We start from the raw sequence: 26,485 nt of genomic DNA on the forward strand, positions 1-26,485 counted from the left end.
CGTGTGCTTGTGGGCCTGTATAGTTCCCTCATGCTGAGTAAGGGCATGGACCCAGAGGAAGACAAAAGTGCATGGATGCTCACGTGCATGCACGGGGAGGATGGAGTTTTGGTAAAGTCGTGCAGTTCGGTGACAGTGACGTAATAAGAACAAACAAGTGAAATCTAACCACTTTTTTCGAAGTAGCCTATGTGTTGGAAAAAAAGGAGGTAAAAGGAACTTCATTTGCATTTTTAGTTCCTCCTCCTTCCTTCCATTGAAAGCAGAGGGTGAAGAGGAGCAAAGTAACCTCTTTGAGCTCTGACGCTCTTGCCCTTGTTTTGGTGGCGGCCACACGAGGCTCTGCTCTATCAATGTCAATACGACAGCCGGATTGAGCTGAATTCAATGATGGCAAAGGGAGGAGTTAGAGAGAGGAAGGAGGAGGTGGGATGGTGCGTGCGTGTGTGCGTGCGTGGGTGTGTGTGTGTGTGCGCCAGTGGGAGAGAGAGTGAGCTTGTGAGAGAGAAAGTGCATTCAGCTCTCAGTCATTCATCCCTTGGAGGGAGGAGAGAAAACTACCACAGACGAGGAATAAAGCACTTTGTGAACTGGGAACAAGCCACTTTCTCAGACCAGTAGACTCTGCTATCTCCACCTGCTGGAGCTGAAGCTAATTTCATCTCTCAGAGTTGTCTGAATCGCTAAATTTAACATTGCTTCTTCCACTCTGGATGGAAATACCTCCACTAGTCTCTCCTGCATCCCGAGGACTGGCATCCCCCTTTTCAGAGTTACAGATAAAGTCATCAAAGGCTGTAACTTTACTTGGCATCTGTCAGAGTGTGCAGAGCACCTTACGAGCTGTGTTTGAGAGGAGGCAAAGGAGGAAGCACTGAGGATCTGAGTGCTCCGGGAAGAGAAGGAGGAAAGGGCGCGTCCCCCTGAGGAACAGCATCTTCCACAAATCAGGACTTTGCAGGACTTAGAAACTCCTTTATGTTGGTGATTTAACCTCCTGCAAACTGCCAAAACTCAAGTTTAGGTGACTAAACCATCTGTAGTGTTAGAAGGTGTGGATTGTCTCCCTGATAAAGTCCTAATTTAAGGTTGTGTCAAATCAAATCTACTGACACCCCAGACGGCCTCGAAACAGGGCTGCAGAATGGATCTCCCACCAATCAGAGGTAAGCATGAGCTCTTCCTGTCACCATCACATCTATCGATGAACTATTGATCATTTATATGACCGAGTTACACTTTATTTTATAAAAAAAGGAGAAAAAAAAAAAACCGAGAACCAGTTTTCTGCATATTTGCAAGTTTTTCACAATGCAAAGCCTGGCATCTCTGTGGTGTTGCCACGAATACAGTTTCCTACAATTATAAGTTGTTTTAACTTAAATCTGGATTAAACCTAACACAGATGTGTCTTCCCACCTATTTGATTGAAATTTTTTCAATTTCTGCCAATATCAATCTTTGGGTCACATTACAATTTGTTTTTAAGATTAAAGTTGATCAATTTACTGTGTTTTAATACAGTTCACATGTAATGAACTCATTTAATGCCAAACTTTAATGATGCTAAAAGCTAAGCAAAAAGACAAAAATATGTGAAGATATTTGCAATATCGCAGACAACTTCTAAACATGTAATGAAAGTTGGAAAATCAAGAGTAAGGATGCTTGGTGCCTCTGGGCTTTGAACCCATGACCTTCTGCATGTAGAGCTGCTAAACCATAGAAGCATTCATTCTGTATCCCTATCATGTGTTGGGGAATTTGTCAATGCAAAGAAAATGAGGTTGGCTCAGCCGGGGGCAGAACTTGGTTTGGCTTGACTCACCATGTGACAGAGACCAGTAAGTTACTAACCTTGTACCTGTAGCATGGAGGGGTGCATGTGCGCTGACCATGCAGCAGGCATTAACACGGAGTGAGGAAACCAGTGTCAAACATCAGGGAACAAACCAACAGCTTGAAGGAAGAAGTAGTGCTTAGTTTTCTTTTAAAGAAACGTGCACGGTAATACATTGGGACAAACCAGTGATACACACTTTAATGCTCTCACATGTACCTTTAAGGATTTTGATATTAGAGCAGCTCTTCTGTGGTTGTACATTCAAAGAGACAGCTCTCCAAGAAGAGAACGATGGAAGTTACCAATTGTTGTGTGTGTGTGTGTGTGTGTGTGTGTGTGCAGATGTGACGAGGACATGTGCGGTTGGGATTGATTGTCCTCAAGGTCGGATGCAGTATGTCAATATCCATCTCCGCTTGGGTGGGACAGTAGGGGCGGGTGGATGAGCAAATTATGGGAGGGAACGAGAGTGGAAGAGTGTGAATGGGACGAGAGGGGCGGCGGTGTTCAGTGGTAGGGTTGAGCATGAACGGATGTATGGATGGATGGATGGATGGGGATAATGATGCAATGCTCAATGCTTTGGTGGACACACAGAGGGAGGGGATATAATGCACTGCTTAATGCATCCCACAACCACAAATTAGTGGGAAGGAAGTGGGAAAATTCACAACAAAGCTCATCAAAGATGAAAACCTGACATGCCAATTTGGGATAAGAAAATGTTTGTAAAAAACCTCTAGTTTTTTTGCAGACTTTTTCCCTTGCTATTTTATCACTTTTTACTGCAATAATGTAAAATCTTATAGTTTTTTACAATAGAAGAAAATCAGAACGAAGTTAAAATCTTTCATCAAACTATGCTAATGCGCTAATGCTGCAAAATCTGCACTGCCTTGAATGACCACTAGATGTCACTTAACAGATTAATAAACTATTTCCTTTTCACCTTCAGACAAATAAGATATAGGATTAAAACAACCTGATATTTTTAAAACAGCCCTGACTCATTACGACTTGGACACAAAGATATTGAGATTAATTCTCAGTTCTACGTAAAAACATCCTGCAAGGATTGAACTATCTCAGCAAGCAGCAGCAGCAGCAGTCATTCAAACTCTCACCGGAGTGTTAAGCTGCTATTTCACTTTCTTCTCCACTTCTGCTCTTCTAACTACATGAATAGTGCATTTCAGGTGATAATAATTTGTTTTGTCAAACTGCGGCATCGCTTTGTGTCACAAACACGTCAGATCAGCGATACAAGGCGATATAACAGGTACTAAAAATGTGTCTGCTCCCGGGTGCTTTACCGAACCACAAGATGTGCTGGAAACCACAAGAGCGGAGTACACCTCCGCATGAACAAATAGTGCATACATTACAGTGTATTTTCACTGTGGAGGCCCGGCACCGGCAGCAGGCAAGTTCTGTATTTAGTTTTACGAGTAAGTTTTCATCAGGTTGGAGGTGGAGTCCATGGGTGGAGATACCAGCAGAGGGCAGGGTATTTTCTTTCCCGATTGCACTTGTGACATCACAAATGTAGAACATTTGAAACGGAGCACTTTTCTCAAAGTTGTAAGACCACAAAGGACTTCATGGATTTATTTCACATTTTGTGTGCCGTGTGGACACTCAAGTTACCTCATTTGCGTTCAAAATGACTGCAAAAGTAGATTTTTCATAATATGTCCTCTTCAACTAACCACCAGTAAAACCATAGTTCTCTCTACATACTGGTCCAATAACCAACCACCAGCACCCCCTAGTGGTTTTCTAGACAGCTAATAGCCACTGAGGAGATGGCAACACTTGGTACACATGCATATGACAAATTAGCTTTCTCAAGACTCAAAGCTTTATTAGGAGTAGATTTGGCTTTTACTGACATTAGGTTAGTTTTTACTCTTGTAAAGCATCCATGAGGACAAAAATCCTTTACAGACACACACGTACACATTTTCCACTCCATTTTAAATTGTCATTATTTTCTATCTTTGTTTTTCATTTTATCTCTTTCAAGTCTTCAAATCTTTTCATGCAAGTATTCTGTCATGTGTTTTTTTTTTTGAGGAATTAGAGTAGAGGACGAACATTAAAAAAGCTTAGTAGGCCAGAATAGTGTAGATTAAAGTCTGTTTAATAAGCTTTTTCACACTCTCGGAAATCTCACTCTGGTTCAGTTCTTGCACATGAGGTCAAAGATCAAGAGGGATAAACTCGCCATAGCTGATGGGGTAAACAGCAAGTCTGACAGAAATTTTGATTATTTTTTTCCCTATATTGCGGAAACGTGGTAACAGTCTCCTAGGTAGAAATGCAGAGTTAGCTGCTAAAGCTAACGCTGCACACAAGCTAAATATTCAGGTTTTTCCTGGCTTTTCAGCAGTGACCAATCAGTTAAACAGTGCTGTTTCATTTATCGGCCTGTCCATCTTGTCCACTTCCTTCAAATTTGTAAATTGAATTAAAACAATAGCTTATTAAAAATAATCATGGACCTGGTTAGTGAAAGGTGTACCTCGTAAATTTACCTTTTCAAAGCGAGAACTCACACTGTCCTTTTCACACTTGGAAATCTTGCTTGTCCCATCAATGATAATACTACATCTTATTTATAAGCACCTTTAAAAAACTCAAATTCACTTTACAGTTGTTAAAACAACCACAAAAGTCAAAACAAAAAAACTACTAACAGGAGTAGAAAGCAGAGGAGGTCTGTCGCTTTAATACTGCTTCTCCCATCAGTTTTACAAAAGTGCTCGGATATGTGCATCATTCCCGGGTCGAGTCCAAATTCCATCCACTGGAGACCCAGGTAGTCTGTGTTTTCGTGCACAAGGGGTCACCTGGGTGGAAGCAAGGGGACTGCCCTTGCTTCCACACTACTACTGGGCTACTCGGGCCTAAAGTGGCATCAGCGGAAAACTCTGCTGCCTCCTCAAGTCTGAATATGTGTAATATTAATAATATAAACACTATCAAAACACTAAAGATCTCTGTAATAAAATTACAAACGCAGTTAGGTTGGAAATATCAACAGAATGAACGAGCTTGATGTTTTTATCCCTCTAGACCTATGACCCCCCCAGGTCGCGCATGCGCAGTGTGAAAAGGCTTATTATGAAAAATCATAATCCAAAAACAGTCAAAAAGATTGATTGAAACGTGAGACACAAGCACGCAGAAGCAAGGTGTAATCTAGGAACAGAAGGAGAGACAGTAAAGACAATCCACCTGCAAAAACTACTTCAATATTGAGGTAAAGTAATAAGGAAGATGAGCTTCACCTGTTTGGAGACTAGATGGTAATCTATACCATCTCTCTGCACTTATACACAGACAAGACAGGGGGCGCAATACACAAGAAAGGACTAACCCAGACTAAGGGAGAAACCCAAACAGATTGGATCAGAAGCTAAAAAAAAACATAATCAGAAAAACAAGATATCGAAAAAAAAAAACTGAATACGACTTTCACATCAACATGAAAGTATACCCAACAAATCCCAGGTTGTTTAGCAGTTGAATCCAGGTCACATGTTGACTCATGTACAGCTTTAAGGGAGATAATTTACAGTAGGTCCTCTAAATTTTGCACAAAGACTGTAAACTCAGCCCAGTTTGTTAGTAGAATCAGCACTCCATCTATCACTCATTTTCTGCCTGTCCACTGCTCCTTGGTCCTGCCTGGACCTGCTGGTCTGCAGTGTCTATTTCAGTCTTTCCGTTGGGATCAGATTCGGCACATCCGGTATCTTATCCAGTTTATTGTCATTCAATCTGGTTGGGTTCCCCAGGGGGCATCTGGCATGAGGGGGAGGCCCCTGGGTCTTAGTGCCGGACCTCGCTCTGTCACACCTTCCCCAATCAAAGAAACCTAGATTAATGCAGCTTCCTTTACAATGGAAGTTCTCTGGATCATATTAAACAGCTAATGTATAGAGTTAGTGTGATCCAACAGATGAGGCTGCTGTCAGACTAAATTAATTTAATTAACAGAAATGAAACCCTTTGATTTAAGGAAAAAGAGAAAAAGTATGCAATGACTGACGAAAAAAATCTGGGTTGATTAAATTGGGTTCAAGCTTGATATTGTTGTGTATGATTAGCAGATAATGGCATTAGGGATGCCAGATCTATATCCAATAATTACTCAGGCTGGATGGATACAGACATCTCAAGTATCCTGGAAGCTGTGGGAGTCTCCTTTATTTATCATACACAATCTCCTGGAAGTGAATGAGAGACGAGCAGTGTTTCCAATTTAGCGAGTTTAGTACATTTAGTGAGTTTTCAGACTCTTATGGTGATTCTTTATCACAAAAAGCAACTAGTGACAGATGTAGTGACTTGTTGGAGACTTTTGTAGTTGAAAACACATAATTTCTCATGGCTTTTAATCCCATCTGACAGCATTTACAGGATATGAATGTGTTTTCTCCCTATGACAGTAAAATGTCTTTCTAAGTCAATTTACTGCCATAATTATTCTCTAAATCATTTGAAAATGTGGTTAACACCCAATCGTACAGGGTGACTAAAACAAAAAACTGTTATACATGGTGAAACCATGTGGTGTTGATTTGAAACAGGAGCAGAAAAACTGAAACAACCCACAGAGACAAACACAGGTACAGCTCTGGATGAACAGTCACTGGTTTAAATGGTGACCATTTTAACTGGCGACCAACTTACCAACTGTTAATCTTCTTCTAGAGTATCAGAGCAAACTAAATCCAATGAAAACTAAAAATACTGACATAAAGTGTTAAAACTGTTCTGTTTATTAGATGTAATATGTAAATTAATTAACCTACTAACATTGATTTACCAAATACATTATTACATATTACATTACGCTTTTGATCTCTAAGAGCTCAAAATAAAGATATCTCCAACACTATATTTTAAAGTGTTATAGTTAATCCTGTACTTGTGTAGTTTGAGGGTTTGATGTTGTGACTATTTAAAGACTAGCAAAAAAAAAGAAAAAAGTGTACCTCATTGCAGAGGTGAAAAAATTAATGGGAAATTAACAATTGAAGGTAATAATTTGAGTGGGTAGGGGGGTCAATTAGGAGACTGAGAAAATGAAACCTCTTCTCCTCCAACGGGTCACTACGGCCAATCGTCTCTAAAAAAGCCTGAAACCATGACGTCATCTGCAAGGGATAGAGCAATGTTCCATCCATTAAACTCCATCGACCATCAGTGGGTTGAGTCCAGACTCAGCGGAAGTCTGAGAGTCAGCAGACAGACGACGGATCAGCACAGATTAGGAGTTTATTTTAAATTTCAATATTAAAATCCCATTTTTTAAGATGAATGAATTTCTGTACATTGTCCCCAAGAACTTGGAAAATCAAAAATTATATAGGTGTATATTAGATGTATAATATTTTTGTAGAAATTAATTTGACGTCCCTGTTGCCTGTGCTTTAGGTTTCTAGTCCGTAACATAACTTTTCCTTGTACTTTATCCAAACACTTATTGCTACTGTTTTACAACTGACCTCATCCTGGACACTTAGGTTTGAATTCTTTGACCTCATGATGTTAGGGGATAAAGTGACACACACTCTTTCTTTCATAGCTGTCCTCACCTTAACCACTTGGTGACCAGGACCACCTTGCAAACAACTAACAATAACATCTCGTCTAACCTGTAACCTTTACACAGTCTGCAAAACTCAGAGTGACATGCGCCACCGCATGCATTGCCTTTAAATCTTCAGGACTACAGTTTCACCTAACTCTAAATCCTCTATTGTTTCCATCAGTCTTCACTCATTTTTACCACATTATGCTATGCTCAGAAGTGCCATACCTTCACTAGAAGTTGAGTCAAAGATCTCATTATCTTGACGTCTGAAACATAACTAACCCGAACTCCTTGTGATACACAACATGATGGTCAGAGGATCTCCTGAACTGCAGCTCTTTTTGGACGTTCCTTGTCTCCAATGGTCATTATCTGTCAGATAAAGTGAAAGGAATCTCACAATTCCACTCATGTACGAATTAACTCCAAAAAAGAGGCTTCTCCTGCATCTAATGGACTTTGAATTTTGTGAGGGGAAATAAATACAGGAAAGATGCACATTATGAATAATAAAGAATTAGCACCTTTCATTAAAGAAAATAAATGCTGACAGATGCCAAAAAGATGCATTGGCTTTGGTAGTGTTTGCAGTATCTGAGAAGTAGACAGTGTGTTTTTTTTTTTTGTTTTTTTTGTAGAAAAAGTGTGATGAAGAGGACCGTGTCTTTGTGTGTGTGTGTCCCAGGATTAAGGCTCAGTCATAAGTGATACTCCCTCAGCAATGAGAGCTGTCCTCAGGTTACCGCTGACAGCCTCTAGAAACAACAGCTCTGTGTCGTGCTGGACGTTTGGTTTGCATCAGCAAACTTCCTTCAAACAATGCACAACAAATGTTTTGAAAATACCTATACCTAAAATGTAAAAACCTTAGTTTAAAGAGCACTAAAATAAAGATGGAAATACATGCACACAGGAGTTTTGGACCTGTGGGCCAGAATACAAAGAGTTTAAATTGTGTATTCTTTGGTAAGAATGAAAATGTTTTTTTGGTGACAAGTTTGGTGTCAAATGGTTGGTTACTGAGCTGGTTGGTTACTGAACAATCCGGGTTAAAGAGTTGAATCTTTGTACTAAATAGATCCTTTGGTTCTAATAATGTAGATAATATACACTTTCTAAGAGACTGCTGCTGCAGATTACACAAAAAAAACTCACCATAAACATGGCGGACTTAAAGGATTCAGTTGAATCAAATCATTGACAGAATCCCCAAAACATCGTTCACCATCATTAACATTCAGGTCTCTGAAGAGAAACAAGCAACTCCCCAGAAACAGTGAGGACTTGACTGATCCAGTTATAAAAGTGGTCCGTAGCCATCGGGCTGCAAAGACACTGTAAAACTTTAGGAAATCAAATGGATCTTATTTTCATGAGTGGTCCATGTTTTTTGTTTTGAAAAATTGCCAGTTTTACTTGGGTGCGTCTGAATAATCCCTCCTGTCCCCTTTCCTTAACCCCCGGAAGTGTTTCAGTGGCGACCATGATAGGGAGCGTTCCAATTCTCTAAAAGCTAAGGAAAGGAAGCTCAATGTTTCCTTTATAACTTCCTTCAGCCTTGGAAGCACTGACTCATCCTTTACCGAAAAAGACAAGATAATGCTGACCCACCATTCCTTGCGGTGACAACATTTAAGGGGACCCGCTCATCTGAGCATTCACGTTAACTCCCAATGACTGAAAAGGCACGCAGATCATGTAAGAGACCGATGCAATAATATGCCTTGAACAACTTTAAATAATTTAAAACCCAAGTGTTACAAATGTGCTTTTAGTAGTCCATTTTCGGAAATTTGTAGTTTTCACCACGGCAGACGTCACTAACCTTCGCCGCCGTCGGATTATTACGTCACCTAGTGGAAGTGCGTCTGATTGTCAAAATATTGTGATCGCCTTTTCCTAACTCCTTTAGGAAGTCATCTAACACCTTTCCTTAACCCCGTGACGTCATTCATGGGGTTAATGAAAAGTAGATATGAAAGGAGATAGGAGGGACTATTCGGACGGTGTCTTTGTCCGTGCATCACGTAAATCAGTGTAGACGCCTAACACAGCCTATATCATAACCCCTGCCTGCCAGCAGCAACGTAGGAAGGTGGTCCATGGCACACAAAACTTTCGGGGTAAAGGACCCGGGTAGTGAGCTATCCGGAAGCCATCAGAACGATCCGGTGTAGCTGAACAAATGCCCTTCTTTAGTGCACGGTCCCACCTCACGAAAAAAACTCTACTGCACATGTTTAAACAAAGACGAGGGGGAGCGCTCACATGACTACAAGCTCTGCATTGGCTCCCATTAGCGTCAGGTTTGATTTTAAGCTCCTTTTATTAGTTTTTGAATGTCTCATTAACTCTACTCTGTTCCACTGCTCTGAACTTCCCCATCCAACCATAGTGACAACCACAGTAATTAACCATTTTATCTTTGTTTCTAACTGTCTACTCCAACTGCCTGTCTTTGGGGGCCATGGTTCATTATTTTGACTCTTTATTCTTGCTTTGTGTGGCTTTTTATGTACGACAAGACATACATAAGGCTTAAATTGATTTTTGATTTATTTGAAAAATATTTTTCCAAAGGAAATTTTTTGCCTTGCTTTTTTTCATATTGCAACATAAGACATGCAGTACATACACAGTACAATGAGACAATAGGTAAGGAGTGGATATTTTACAAATTTACACTGTGTGTGTGTGTGTGTGTGTAGTTATGTTGGAAATGAAAAATAAATTAGTAAGATCCATCCATCCATTTTCATACCCGCTTATTCCCGTTTAACAGGGTCGCGGGGGTCTGCCGGTGCCAATCTCCGGCTCTCATAGGGCGCTGGGCGGGGGTACACCCTGGACAGGGCGCCAGTCCATCACAGGGCAACACAGAGACAGACAACCATTCACTCTCTCATTCACTCCTATGGGCAATTTAGAGACTCCAGTCAACCTTACGGTCATGTTTTTGGATTGTGGGAGGAAGCCAGAGTACCCGGAGGAAACCCACGCAGCACGGGGAGAACATGCAAACTCCACACAGAAAGGACCCAGGTCCACCCCAGGGCTTGAACCCAGGACCTTCTTGCTGTGAGGCGGACGTGCGCCCTTTAGTAAGATCTCATTCATTTTAAATTATGTCATGGAACATCAGAGGAACTGACCAACGGGTTAGTCTTCTAGGAAGTGTGATTTGGAATTGAGAGTTGTCTATTGTGTTGTCTATAAATGTGTTGGCGATGTAGTCTGATAGTAAGTTTTTCCATTGTGGGATATTAATATTAGCTTTGGATTTCCAGTTTATGAGGATATTTTTTTTGGCGATGCTTAGGGCTACATCCAGATTTATGCTTCTTTTGTATGTTGCCAGGACTGTAGATTGTATTTGCAGAAATTCCAAGTATTGGGTGTTCCTGATACCAAACTTCTGGACCAGATATGAGAATGAGACCATTTAATTATTATGAAAAATGTGCTGTAAGTGTGTGATGCCCCTCTCTGCTCATGTGCAAAGGTTAAGTGTTTCTTTTTTAATTTAGTAGCAGTCAGATAGTGGAATATTTTTACAAAATGTTTGTTCTACTTCACATTAACGATACCTGAGGGGTTGTGAAATACCATTTAAATATGTATTATAGTTGAATTGCAATTGAGTAATTACTGAAATTTGAAGCGGCGAGTCCTCCTTGAGATTTTGGTTTCTGTAGAGTGGAAAGTTTTATTTTTGTTTTGTTTTTCCAGTAGAATTGTGTAATGATTGAATCAAGAGATTTAAACCAAGCATTTCTTTTAGGCCAGGAATGCCTTAGTCTGGTCCTGGAGATCTACTGTTTTGCATGTTTTAAATGTTACCCTGGTCCACCTCAGCTGATTGCAAAGGGTTGCACGTATCAGGATTTCAGTGATGATATGATTATTGTTAATATCACAGTACTCTGACTGTCCATTTTTATATTTTGGATATGGCTGACTTCTTTGCTTATCATAAACATCTTATCTCATCCTAAAGACTCAATAAATGACATCAAAAGTCAAACATAAGTAGAAAAGTGTGAATCAATGGATAAACCTAACCATTCCACTAATATTGTCGATCCTATCTAAAGGATACAGCGCTTCCAAGTATTCTGACATGACTTGTACTTTAATGTCATGTTGAATGAAAGGCAGTAGTTTGCTCCATCAGTAACAGCTAGGATCTATGAAGTCATGAAAAAGGGCTGCAGGCCTTTTTCTTTTCAAACAATTAGATTGCAGGGAGATGTATGCACTACTCTGTCTGATGCGATGGTAAATGGTAAATGGACTTGATTTTATATAGCGCTTTATCACCACACTGACGCAGTCTCAAAGCGCTTTACATATCAGCTCATTCACCCAATCACTCTCACATTCACACACCAGTGGGACAGGACTGCCATGCAAGGCGCTAGTCGACCACTGGGAGCAACTTAGGGTTCAGTGTCTTGCCCAAGGACACTTCGACACATAGTCAGGTCCTGGGATCGAACCCCCAACCTCTCGATCAGAAGACGACCCTCTACCACCTGAGCCACGGTCGCCCATAATGGCGATTAGTCACCAGGAACTCTCCACACTCGTGAAACCAATTAAAAAATGCATTCAACCTACCTGGCCATCCTGATCTACTGCTGCATTATTAGGCTTCCTCAAGGAGCAACAAACCAACAAACTGCTCCTTCAGAATAAAATGCTCTGACGTAAAAAACTAATTGCACCTTCAAAATAAAATGGTCTGACAAAAAAACTGCGCAAACATAAAAAACAGCTCCTTCAGAATAAAATAAAATAGTTCTTTTTGAATAGAATGCTGAAATAAAAAAGAAATTGGTCCTTAAAGCTGATATCCGGAGAATGAAAAGAGAGAGAGAAATTTTAAAAGCGAACACCTTGATGTCCCTCCCTAAACAGCTCCACTTCCTCCCCCTGCCTCTGCCAATCTACCAGAAGCCACGCCTCTAAGCCTTGGAGTTTAAAGCTGCTTATTCACTTTCTTCTCCTCCTCATCTTTATTAAATACAGTAATAGTGCATTTGTGGTGATAATCATTTGTTTATCATCTCAACCATTGCGTCACACTGGGTCACAAACACGTCAGATCAAGTCAAAGGCGATACAGTGTCAGCTCCCTGGGTGCCTACACTGCAGTGTTCACTGTGGAAGCGCAGCACCGGCAACAGGCACTTCCTGGAGGGGGCGGTTCATAATTCTAGTGACGTCACTAGAATTTGAACTGCTCGTTTTTCAGAAGAGGGCAGAGAAGCAGCTCAGAGAGCAGCGTTATTGAGGATTTCTCAGAGATGCAGGAAGGAATCCCAATAATACTTTGGGGGTGTTTTTGATAAGAAATTGACATTGTAATAAGCTCAAAAAATTTGGTTTGCATGATACAGGACCTTTAAAAACCACAAAATAACTAGGCCTGATAATACAATCTGCTCATAAGCCGATTTGCAAAGGCGAGTTTTTTAATAAACAAAATTGTGTTCGCTTGACTTTGAATGGAGGCGTGTTTCCCTAAATTTGTGTGTATTTTGGTGTTTGTTTCTATGCAGTAAAGTAAAGTTTTTCAGGCTTTGGAGTGGTTTATTGATAGCCTTTCACGTTTTTGAAACGCAGTTGACAAGGTCAAAATAAGGAACTTTATCAGAAAATGTATATGTGGCCCAACTTACAACTTAAAAGGCTAAAATCTGTGCTACATACAGAGCCACAGTCTGAAAGTGAGGGGTCTGTACAGTCTGTAATCATGATAACCAGTCTCTTTTACCACACACACTGTGAGGAGGTTTTGTGTGTAATTGTCAAAATAAATGATCATCTTTCCTTTGTATCCCCTTTAGGTTCTGGTTTCAAATATACTCCCTTTATTGCAGCAGTTTTTGTTTTTTGTTGCTTAGCTCCACCCTGCTGATCACCTCTTCCTCCACCACTATGATGAATTGCCTTTCTTAGGTTTCACCAGCGTCTCTCTTCTCTGTTCGGTCGCGCTTCTCATGTTGCTTTTGCTCTCTCAGTAATCCTCGATGTCATTAAGATACAGACCAAAAATTAAAAAAAAGATTTTGCCTCATGCTTCCTGCTGGAGAGACTTTCCTCTTCGTCTCCATCCATGCTTGCCTATGAGGAACTGTTTTGGCACATATAACTGGAAAGATTATTGAATTAACCAAATGCCAAAGACTGATTTGATGATGATTGCCATTTACTTTCATAATATGTAAATCACTGTTGCGTATTCTGTGTCTTTCTAGCATGTCTGTTCATTGTGCAGTGACATAGACATACAAAGATAGATGTCAGTCCCTCCATTTTGCCACTTTTTTACTCATTTCAAAGAATCCAAATATTTAAGTGACATTATCCTTAATTTGAAAACAAAACTTGTTGAGTCTGTGCACCGCTTGCATTTATACATCAGGCTCAACTCAACTTTATTTATATAGCGCAAATTACAACAAAGTCATCTCAGCGCGCTTAACAAAATATATGGTCCATAGTAAGAAAGAAAGAAAAAGCATTTAGTGACACTGGGAAGAAAAAACTCCCTCTTCATGAGAAGAAACCTTCAGCTGACATGAAGCTGCCATTATCTGTCATTATCATTAACAAGGTGTCATGAAGGCTGTCAGTAAGTGTTGTTTGCTAAATTATGACACCTTGCGCTAATTTATGACACCTTTGGAGCTATGTGGGCCTTTTTGGGTTAGGTGGATGGATCTAGTGGGGTTAGGGTTAAGGCTCAGGTAAAGAAGGATATTTAAAGGAGCATAGGGCCGGATTTAGAAATCAGACTCCATAGTGACACCACAGTGGTTAGTGTAACTGCAGCCATCAGCCCAGCCACCGCGGGGGCACGCATCAATTGTTTCTTGATCACGGAACACCATATCTGTCAAGTTTTGGATTTCAAAATAAGGGAAAATTTCTGGCGCCCACTACGAGCCGTCCCGACTGCTCAACCAAGCTCCAGTATCCCTTATATTTTAAGATAGGTGTACAAGAAATCTAAAATAGCCACTTGTCAAACACTTACTAAATACAATTATGTGATTAGAATCTGGTAGGTCGACCTTTATGAATATTGAAATGCTCTGAACATTCCTACTAGGGCTGGGCAATATGGACCAAAACTCATAAAATATATTTTCTCAAAATGATGATATACAATATAAATCTTGATAATTTTATCAAATAAAGTCTGACCAGAAAAACAATTCTGGGTTAAATTTGCTGATGCAAAATGCCACACAGGGACATTTATTAACAAACAGCTGATCAATATGTGCACTCAGAAATCCATCTGCACTGTGCACAGTGACTCCTAAAACTAATATTTTGTTTCATATGCTATACGATATATTATAGTTTTCTATATCTCCAAAGTAGAAAACTTGATACATCTTGAATCTCGATGTATCGCCCAGCCCTAATTCCCAAATTATAAAACAGCCTAAATGAAAACATAAATGGGTATAGAATCACGTGTTCATTTAATATACTTACAGTTCATATACAAGTCAACACATTACATATTTATTATTAATTTCACATTGCTTGTCTTTAAGTTAGACATTAACATTTTATTTTCATTACATATTTTCTTTTAATTTCTCATGCTCACTCATGTGGTTCTCTGGTATTCACTAATGACTTATTAGACATTTTTTTTAGACTTTACATCTTTTAACACTTTTTGAAAGCAGTGTATATTTGTGGTGCTTGTGATTGGCTGATTTTTCATGGTGACTTACGTTGTTCCTTTCGCTGTGGGAGACATTAAAATCTCAGTTACTAATCTAACAGAACGTGTGACTGTGTCCCATCCTGATGGTCTTTCGGAAGATAAACTCTCTCTTACAATGCATTTACATGAGTACTTTGTTTTTTTTTTGCCGGCACGTCTTCATTCATTCATCTCTTTTCTGAGTTGTTTCCGGGTTTGTTTTTGCTGTCGGCACCAATCTGCGAGAACTGCCACTCAGGCCATTTCAAGTTTCAGTTCTCACGAGGCCAGTAACGGCGTTCAGTTTAGTAAGGCATCTTTTAATTATTACTACATTAAAAAACGGGATATTTACGGGAAAATACTAATACGAGAAAGAGGGGTAAAATAAGGGAGTTTCCCGGCCAAAACGAGATACTTGACAGGTATGAGGAACACAGCTAATTAGATACTGTGGATAGAGGATGGACACCTGAACGAACCCTAATGGCATCGGATGATTCGGGTTCAGACAGATATTTAGAACTGGTGGTCGGGTTCGAGTTCGGTCACATAGTGTTGTTTGCGCTGCAGCGTTTTTCTTTTCCTGCTGCAGCAGCCACAGCTGATCCACGGTGAATGAAGAATAGAGCAGAGGACAATTTTAAAGGAACCGTTGAAACATTCCTTTTACTGCACAATAACATAGATTATCTTTATCTTTGATACATGGATTATGTAAATAGATCAAATGAGTCTCTTGTGTGCACTGCGTTTCACTTTCTCTTGTTACCTGTGCGCTGATCTGATGTTGACATTAATAGTTGTTTGTTAATAAAATAGGTGCTTACAACTAAAAAAAACGTACATATTTATGTCATTTGTTTAAGAAAAAAATGTGTTTTTCACTGTTGGGTCGGACTCGGACGAGAAAATGCAGCCTGATCCGCACTGTAATGGTGACAAGGTTATTTATTTACTCTCCGTTCATGTGACTGTTTACTGCATGTGTATGCAGATGCATATGCCTCTGCATGCATCTGTAAAACCAGATTCTGAAAGATTAAACTCTCTAATTTCATCAGAAAAAAAATTGTGTTAATAGTTTGTTTCATTCTTCCGTAATCAGCAGTTGAATACAGGCAAGTTTCACACAAATCGCCAGTTTGTGACAAAAAGCCGAGAAAATGGGCTTTTTCTGAAAAAACCTGTCAGTGACTTTAAAGTAGGGATGCAACGATTAATCGTAAGGCAGTTAAAAATCGATTCATTGGTATCACGGTTTACATCGATGCTGTGAAAATTGAATCGCAGTACTGTCCAAAAGTTTTTGCGGCGGGCAGAATCTGCTAATACTTTCTTTCTGGCCGCCTTATACTCTTAAACATGTTCATAAATGATTCCTTACCCCTTTGGCACTGAAAGAATATCTGTAATATTACGTGAATATCTGTATAAGTTACATTTTTCTATTAGCTTCTATAGCATCTCTTCTTCACTGCAAGATCACTCCAATTGTTAAGGCACAAAATACATTTTCAGTTGCACTTTTGTTTTGTATTGTTTACTATAGAACCAGAATTTAAATTATTAGGCTTCTTCTTCATTTGTATTATTCCTTTATTTATTTAATTCAAGATTTATTTTTTAGTTAATTTGCATTGTTTTGAATAGTTCATCAAGGGATTTTTTTGACAAAGGAATATTTTTCAGTCATTTATGTACAGTCCCATTTTGTAAAATAAATTGTGAGAGAATCGTATCGTGAACCCAGTATTGTGAATCGAATCGTATCGGGAGTTGAGTGAATCATTACATCCCTACTTTAAAGCCATTTTTTTTTGCTTAAGGGACACCTTAACATTGGTTTCCTTCAATAAAACTACAAAAACAACACTGAGACTGTTCTTTTGATGGCAAAATTATTATTATACCTAAAATAGGTATTTGGGATCAACGTGTCTAAGGTTAAGCCCAGTACAAGTTTTATCCCACAGCCCAAGGCATGCCAGTGCAACTTAAACCAATCTACAGTATGTGCAAGAACCGCTACTGCAAACTCAAGCGCCGCCCTTGCGACACTCTCAATATTCCACTTAGTTCTACACATGCTCTGGGCGAGTGTGCGCTGCTGGAAACCAGCATCAACTCTCGTAGCTCCATTTTCTGTCTTGTAAACTCCTTCCCTCTTCCTCTGAGCTCTGCCCATCACGGGTGATCTCTCATCAAAAGGTGAGCTTCTGCCACCTCCATGTCACCAGTTTGTCACATCATGGTACAAGCTCAATATTCAAGGGAGACCTTCGTCACACTGTCTCCTAGCAACCCCAGCCAAAAAACACAATTGACGTCTTCAGTCGTCTTTGGCAGTCAATGAGTTAATAATGACAGCGTAATGTCATCTTGTTTATAAAACTGCAAGTAAAGCGTTACCAACAAATTATATTGTAATATCATGTAACAGCTAAAAGTTCATACCCTGGTGTGTAGTTGTCAGGTTGTGCAAGCAGTTTCAAAGTTTGACTCAACAATGATCAACATAGGCTATACATTACCAATTCTCATTGTTACTTATCAGGTTAATGTTAATCCACATGGACATTGTCTATTTATTTATTTATTTATTCAGTTTATTTTCAACATGGTTACATTCACTTTCACACAATTTTTTTTTTTTTTTTTGTACATGCCGAAAAAGGAGACGAGAGAAGCAAATTGCTTATCTAAGTCCCATCCCCTGTTTTGAACACAGAAAATTCACATCAAAGCTTGTCTCTCCGGTCAAACATTCTTAGGTTGTTCTGAACACAATATAATTTCTTTTTTTTTTTGTCCTTTTTTGAGTAGGATTTATTCTCATCTGTAGTCAGTGTTGTCTTTCTTTATTCCTCCTCTCTATCGTTGTTTGTGTCGGCCTTGTTCCCTACGAATTTCATTCCCAGAAGTTGTTTGCGTTCCTCCAGTTCAAAAGAAAAGTTCATCTTCTTTCGAAGTACCTTGATATGTTCAGAAAGTTTTCTAAACATACGTAGGATTAGAAAGGCACCTAGTTGCTAGTCAAGCTTGTAGCTTGTTTTGTCTCTACATCAAGGTTATTCCAGCTGTTGATAGCTGTATTTTCCAATGTTAGATTTAACCTTTTCTTGTATAAACACATTACTATGTCTTAGTTCATAAGCCGTTTGTTTGTATGTGAAACGTTTTTGTATTTGATATGGGAGTGTTTTAAGTGTTTAAGTTTTTTAGAAATCTAAACATGAACCACCTAACCTGATGAGATCCTGAAGTCTCTAAATGAGAAAGAACCAATATGGAAGTAGCTGAGAACGACCATTGACTGCAGCTCCTCCAACATCTAATCTCATGATCTGAGCTTGAGTGAGCCATGTTCTGCCTCATTACTCCCAGTGAGGAGTCAACAAGCCATCTCTTCCCTTTGGCCACTTAGCAACGCTGCAGATGTGTATGTGTGTGTATGTATTTAGGTTGACAATGTAGCTGATTGTGTTGCATAGTTGAGATGAGGAAGTTTTGTGTGATTTTGAACATACAAAGATGCTATTTTTGCTTTTTCCTTACGCGCTCTTGTCGCCGACAGTCCGAGCTGGAAATCAAATCAGCTGCATAATACACTTAAGTCAGACTTGAGATCTAATTAGGGATTGTTGGCTTATGATTTCACTGCACTCCTAAGAAAATGTACATGTACTTTAAGCTTTCAGTTAGCTTTGTTTAAAAAGAAACCAAGTGTGCAAAACAACACATGGCTACTCTTACTGTCATATACATTGGTTTTAAAATCAATTATTCTTCCTGGGGTCTACATAATCCCAAGTGACAATATAAAACTAGATATTTTGTGACTGCTTTCTCTTTGCAAAACATTCACTCATATCAGCCATCATGAACTTGCAAAGTAATTCTGTTGTTATTGGTTCAAGAATGGGTGAATGTGACTTACAGCATAAAATGCTTTAAGACAACTTTACCAAGTTTCAGCTGTGCAGACAATTTGACTATTTTCAGGAAATTGAAGCATTGTCTTCAAGTTTCGATTTCTTTATTTGATAGGGACAAGATTATTGACAGAGCTAATTTGCATCTTTAGGTCCCCAGCTGAAATGCAGCCTCAGTACACTTAGCAAAGAGAAGATTTGGCGCTTGGAACAGGTTTGTGCTCTGGAAAGATCTTGTTCTAAATGCTTATATGAATGTGGATACTGTGGCCCTTGGATCAGACAATTCATTTTCCATCATGTATATGCATATATAATGTACAAAAATCTCAATACCTTTGACGTTTCGTTTATAAACATGCTACGCCATCAAGCAGCAATGTTTGAACCCTCATATTGTTGTCTTTAAAATACGCATATCTGAATCCACATGCATACACCATTCACTCTTTCTGTCTTGCTCTTGGCCTCTGGTTGCATGCAGGTGGGATTCCTCCATGCTAGAAGCAGCTGTGCTCAAGAGCTAGATTACAGCATAGCCCTTCTCGTTGCCTAATAACAGTGTTAACTCAAGTAGTGGAAAGACACATCGGTCATGATGACATGGGTGATGGTTGCCTGCTGCCAAAATGTAACCAGAGTGAAGGCCGTGTAGCATTGTTTTTTTCTGTTTGATACAATGAAGTAGCACTCTCAGTTTTAAGTGTACCTGGGAATTGCACACCAAAGTGACACCAAATGTCCTCTTTTATCTGGATGTGTTATTTTTTCACATCGTTTTTGGGTTGTCCGGTTGGGCTTTTTATAAATCTATGAAAATGTTCAGGTTATACATCAAACTACTAAAAACTTGTGTGCATGCTAGGGTGCACATTAAGCAAAGCCAGGACCAACTTGCATTGCATGGAAAGGCTTTTAACCTCCAGGTTTGTGATTCAGAAATAGGCTACTACATGTTGGTAATTACCTCTTATTCTCTTTCTGTGCAGGTTTATCTGATGTGCCGTGAGCACCGTGTCTCAGGCCTGGTGCCTCCCGGCTGGTTCCCATCGATGAACCCCTCTCGCTCCCTTAGGATGGAGTTGGACTCCGTGCTGTCGCTAGAACAGATACGTGCCATCCGCACCAACAATGACTATGTGGACAGGCCTGTGGCACTGGAACCGGCCACCCAGACTGGATTTTTTTATGTACATGATGACCACTACCCTCACGCAGTGTACACTCATCACCCTCACCCATCCTTCTCCTCTGCCCTCTCCCGCAGCCAAAGCCAACAACAGCACGCTAACCTTTCCCACCTGAGCCGCTCCAGTACAATAAGCTCCTCCATTTCTCGGACCAGTGCCACCTCTGATCAGCGGCTACTGGCTGGTTTGACACCGTCTCACTCTGGCCAGGGTTCGGTGGTCCATTCTCAGCCCAAAGGAGAACTTAAGCTGGACACGTCCTTGGGGAAACGGTTCACAGAAGATGAGGCTGAGCTTGGCCAACATTCCTTCATCTGCGAGCGGTGCGCTCGATGTAAATGCCGTGAGTGCTGCACGCCTCGCCGTTTGCCATCCTGCTGGGCCTGCGGACAGCGCTGTCTTTGTTCTGCTGAGTGTGTTGTGGAGTATGGCACGTGTTTGTGCTGCATTAAAGGCCTGTTTTATCACTGTTCTGCCCAGGATGACGAAGATAACTGTGCCGACCGTCCATGCTCCTGCACCCCAGCTCACGCATGTGCCCGATGGGGTACTATGGGGCTGCTGTCGCTGTGCCTGCCCTGCCTCTGCTGCTACCCCCCTGCTAGGCTGTGCCTTGCCTTGTGCCAGCGTGCCCATGACAAAGCCACGCGGCCCGGCTGTAGGTGCAGCAACACCAACACTGTGTGCCGCAAGTTTTCTGCCACCAACCCAAACCCTGTCCAGCCCTCCCTCCGCAGCAAAGCTCTGGAGAAGCCATTATGACAGGCTTGAAACTCCACCTGACCCTGAAAGCTGTGGCCAAAGCAAAGCTGTCACCAATCAAAGGTGCCACGACTGATATCGTGGAACACCTACCTATTTGACAAGCCAACTGACCATTTACCGATTCTCACCTTACGTACCTTGATCCAACTTCTTCTCCAGCTCAGGAGGAACCAAAGCTTTACTGTGCCTGTTCATGTCACGGGCTTCAAGTCCAAAACATGAGCGTGGGGAAGAAGATCATGGGCAACTTGTTGAAATATATTTATTTATAGTTAAACCTCCTTTAACCCTTTGCAGAGCTTGTTTAAAGCTCGGAGAGGAACAAAGGAACAAATGAGGAGACAGAGATGCCCGTGGTGACGTATTTGCCAATGGACATTGCTGACAAGCCAATGGCATCCAGGAAGTGTTGACGAGGGATGAATGAAGCGATCAAGTGACCAGAACAAGGACGCAGCGAACGCATAAAGTGAAAACAATGAAGCACCAAAAATGGGGCCTTGCACTGTTTGAATCAATGCTATTAAGCTTATTTCTAATGAAAAGCACTGTGAAGAGGATGGGAAATCTTTGCCCCAATGGTCCAGATCAAAACAGTGGATTATTATTAAACAAGAGGGAAGATGCATCTATTCTGATAGGCAGCGTGTGTGTGCGTTTGTGTGCATCTATGTGTGTTTGTGTCCTCCAACTGTACGAGAACCTGTGTATGTAAAGCCCATGTGGATGTTGTTTTGTCAGCAGAAGAAGCCTCCCTTGGTTTATTTTTAGCACTGCTGCTGGCTCGGTGGAGCTCTGAGGGTCTGCTCGGGTTTCCTCCCAATGTCAGATTGTCGCCATCTCCCCTCCTCTGACCGACATCCTGTGCACCGCAGCAGCTGCTGTCCCACACTCTGCACTCCTCAATACACTCCTCCAACACCCCAATCACGTGCTCTTGTCTCTTGTTAATTTGCTACAATGACACACTGGCAGTTTGCAGATGCATTAAAAGACAGGAACTAAAAGTGGTAATATTCCTCTAACACAGAGGGGAGGAAACATTATGCATGTGGCAGTTTTTTCAGAAAACATAGGCAATCGAACTTGACTCATTTTGCATCATCTTTCTGTTTTTCCAGCCTTTACTCCCCTCATACAACTTCAGCAATCCATTCATCAATGATTAACCAAATTAACCTCACTACAATGTCCTCATTTACATATGTAAAACATGCACATTTTTGCTAAACAATGCTAATGCAGTAAAATCATTTTAGATTTGAACACAGGCAAAAATATCCATTTTCACACTTTCACAGATTTCCTATGAATTTGAAGGTGTGGTTACATGCACCAATCGGATTCTGAGATCGAATTGTCCAGTTTACATTGGCTCTAAGGCTGCTTTAAGTCATCACAGGTGGTATAGCACTAGACTCGGGCCAAATGGGCACAGAATAGCTGATAATTATATAACCTTAATTTGGCTTCGTTTGCATTAACTGGGGAAATGTTGATGCATATTCACGAGCTGCTTGTTTGGGGCAGTGTTATCAGAGTGCAGATTCCTCTGGGCGGACAAACAGAAAAAGAAGCATCTACTTATCAAAGTGGATGAAAATTCCACCTTTTCCACAAGTCTCTCACTGCATACAACTATGGAACACCACAAATGTATGTGCTTTTGGGGGATTTTGGTGTTCCTTTGGTGCACACTAGCTGATATTATTACAAAAAGCTGTCCAACATGAACAACAGATGATATTCCGAGTAATGAGGAACTTGTTTTACCATGTACACAATTATTCTTTGTGCCCATCATCTTTGATACTTCCTATGATTGTAACCGAGCAGAGCGTGGTTGTGTTCATAGGGCCTCCAAATTGCTCTAGATTCACCTGTGATATGGAGCCCTAACAAAGTTATTAAATGCAACAAGTAACCAGTTTGAAATCAGGCAATAGATCCAAGCCTTGACTTGTGATGTGACGTTACAGATCTAAAGGATTTATTGGTGTTCATGCAGCCAGTGAAGCTAAATTTGTCGCTCAAAAATATTAAACTACATCAGAAACAAAGACTTGTATTCTTTAATATATGCAAAGACTTACAAAGAAAGATAGGAGCTACGTGCACATGTAACAAGCCATCAACATGTTCAGCAACAGCCACTGACAGTATACGTTTCACTCTGTTTGCACAACACAGCAGCACCAATAAGGTATCCAAGACAAACATCCTACCAGTGCAATCCACTAACACAGGCCTTATTATCGCTGCTTCCTGGTTTGTCTGGCTTCTTACTGCTCAGGCTGCTAAAAGCCTGCAGCTCCACGTCCACGGAGAGTTGATAAACAGGCAATTAGCTTCATGATAGCTCCTAATGGGCTGGAGAAGAATGTGGGAGGGAGTGATGATGGTGGGGGGACAGGATGAGGGGCAGATGAACAGTATGGGTGGGTGAATGATGGGAAGGTTTCAGCATGATGGTAATGTGCCGAGGGACCTGTATTTGCTTGTTTTTACCATTTGTATGTTTCTAAAATTCAGAAATGGAAGGATCTGAGCTATTTTTTTTTTAAATACTTTTAGAAGTTAAACATCTTTAGCATTAAAGGCTAATGCTTAGCTTCCCAACACTCAAACTTTTCATCTTCATTCTGCGAGCCTGTTTCAACATTTACAGAATTTCTATCTAAACAAAATAAAACACTGTGGCGCATCGCCCTAAAAATAAAATGGTTAAAATATTAGCATCTTCTACTTTATCCATTATACCTCAAATCTCAATTAATGAATCCATTATAACTTAAGAACATTAATGAAACTATTCTTTTAGGTGCTGTTAAAGAATTATTTTGACTATAACTTTGGCAAGCCCTAATGACAGCGTCTTTGATTAAACTTATTAATTTTAATTTCAGTCACTGATTGAAATGATCCGGTTCTTTTGAGTCACCTGAGCCATCCCCTACCACCATTTATTATTATTAACATTATAACCTTATCACAATCCTGTTAGTTTTAAGAAGTTCACAAACTAAAAATTACACTGCTGTACCGACTGACAAACGAATGACTTAAATCAAGACTGACACTACAAATACGTTCTAAGTGATGAAGAACTGACAAATAGGCTAGAGGTCACACAGGACGCTTATGAGCACGGCTAAGTACAAATAAGCACACAACGCTGTTGCATGATCACATTAAGTGAAATAACTACTAATGTCTCCAAGGATGAAAAAAACTCAAAACAAGAGCACTTCTAAACTTTCCCAAGTTGTGACAATTTGCAGGACAATTTCAGTCAAATTTCACTGATTAGCCTGAATTCATGAAATATATATACTAGATTTTTTTGACTATGTTGGCAGGAAGATTGATGGCTTTCACAACTTTAGATAAAGGGAAAGCTCATAATAATTTCATCATTAGCACGGAGTCAACAATGACCCACGCATACATCTTCAGGCTTGTAGCAGACTGGGAGCTCTTCTGTGCATCCAGTAAAACCTATTCATAGGAAACATGATGCAACAGCATCAAACATTTAGTTTTCACTCCTCAAGTTTTGCCATATTGAAGCCAAATAACATAAAATGGGTGTATGAAAACACTTCTTAAATCTAAAAGGCTCACTTTGTGAGTAAATAAGGTCAAGGTGTTAACTGTTGTGTTTTCAGCGTAGCTAAATGTTGCCCTGACTGCTTCTCTGTTTGTACTCTACCAGTTAAAGGTTTTGACATGCCTTTTCATTTAATTTCACTTGGAAGGCGTGTCCAAACCTTTAACTGGTAGTTAACAAAACTCGGGCGAAATACAGGATTGGTATTGAACACAAATACTACAAACTTGTAGATTTATCCTTAAAAAGATTCAGAAAAAGCACATTTATGGCTCTGCATTCAGCTCTGTGAATGAGCACTATTCCAAAGCAGCAGATGACTTCACAGACACAAAAGGAGTAAACATGGCCCCAGATCGACTCTTCTGCCCTGGCTGCTGGTTCTACAGGCAGAGCTATAGTATGTGCTGGTGGAGAAGACGATAAGATTTAGGATATGAAAAAGCTAAATGTTGCACCTTACTAATTTTCCTAAAATTGTTTCCACTTTTCAACAAATCACCAGATTACATTACCATTGGTACACTTTTAGAGGTTACACCAGTCATTTAAATTATTGGTTAAAAATCCCTTATTGCCTGGAAATTGTCCCCTGACCTCTGCGGATCACGCTGTGTGTTGTATGTACAACGTCCTGAATATTTTTCAGTTGTGTCAGAAACCATTTGACATCGTACATACGCAGGCTGCCAGTATAACCACCACACTTCTCCTCCTGTTTCTTAGCAAGCATCGCTTCTGGTACCAATTGGCGTCTTGTATGTTGTAAAAGAGTCTAAGGAGAGTATATGGAGCAAATATATATAGAAATCTATCTAAAGGGAATATATTATATATGGATCGATAGGCATCTCCCACCTTCTGTTTCACTGCTGTCAATGCTTCATGGATATTTATTTTAGAGGTTGCAACCATCACAGTAACAGTACTCATCAGGATGGCGTCCATGACAGATATTTATTTAACAGAAATCAGAGGAGAGGTGGGCCAATGTTGTTGTTGTTTGTCCCATAAGTTTGTTTATTTGTTCCTCTTGGTGTGGTGTGGCTGCCGCTACCCTCCTGGCAAAAGATGAACCAATAAAAAGAAGTTTCCAAACACACCTGACTGTGCAATTTATTTATGGTCAGTTATGCATTTCCTGCACAATGATATTCATTTGTTTTTTTTGCTGAAGTAGTTAAGTACTGTGCGAACCTGTAATAATAATCTAAAACAAGACAACATTCATACACTATCAGGCACGAGCAACTAGCGGACCAGGGACTACATGCAGTTCTTGGTGTAATTTGTGCAGGCCCAAGAGCAAAAATACACAAAATTACTTCAAAAACATACAAAACAACAGCAGAAGTACACCGAAATGTCCTTCAAAAATATAGATATAGATATAGATGACTAGAACACACAAAACAACAACACAAAATGATAATAAAACTACACAAGATGATAGAAAAACATAAAAAATGAAAACAAACAGTAGTGTTTAGCTTAAGAGAACATAATGTCTAGGAAAATTACTTGGTTAACTGCAGATTGATTAATAAATGCATCCGAGTAGCTGAATCTTGGTTGGGAATCACTAACCTATCTTCTCTTTATAATGGCTGTTGTTGTTCACACACTGAGATGAAACTATAGAGGTCCTCCAGCACTCACACAACCTAAAACGTGACATATTTTAAGTTCTGGCCTCACAGCTCATTGCTACCAACTAAAGGCAAACCTCTGAGCTAACAGCGAACAGACTTCCAACCATGGTGAAGCATCCACAGAAGCATTTTTTTTTTTTGATGAGC

The 26,485-nt window shown here is 40.1% G+C and overlaps 1 protein-coding gene across 1 annotated transcript; it reads left to right on the forward strand.

Annotated features, from left to right (window-relative positions):
- The first annotated feature begins 338 nt into the window (after positions 1-338).
- LOC114476210 (protein sprouty homolog 3) lies at positions 339-23,513 on the forward strand. Its single transcript, XM_028467564.1, has 2 exons — positions 339-1,166; positions 20,111-23,513. Exon 2 carries the CDS (start codon positions 20,120-20,122, stop codon positions 21,071-21,073), a length of 954 nt encoding a protein of 317 aa, XP_028323365.1. The 5' UTR covers positions 339-1,166; positions 20,111-20,119; the 3' UTR covers positions 21,074-23,513.
- Positions 23,514-26,485: the final 2,972 nt, after the last annotated feature.

Source organism: Gouania willdenowi, chromosome 14, assembly GCF_900634775.1.
Source record: "Gouania willdenowi chromosome 14, fGouWil2.1, whole genome shotgun sequence".
In the NCBI taxonomy this organism is placed as follows: Eukaryota; Metazoa; Chordata; class Actinopteri; order Blenniiformes; family Gobiesocidae; genus Gouania; species Gouania willdenowi.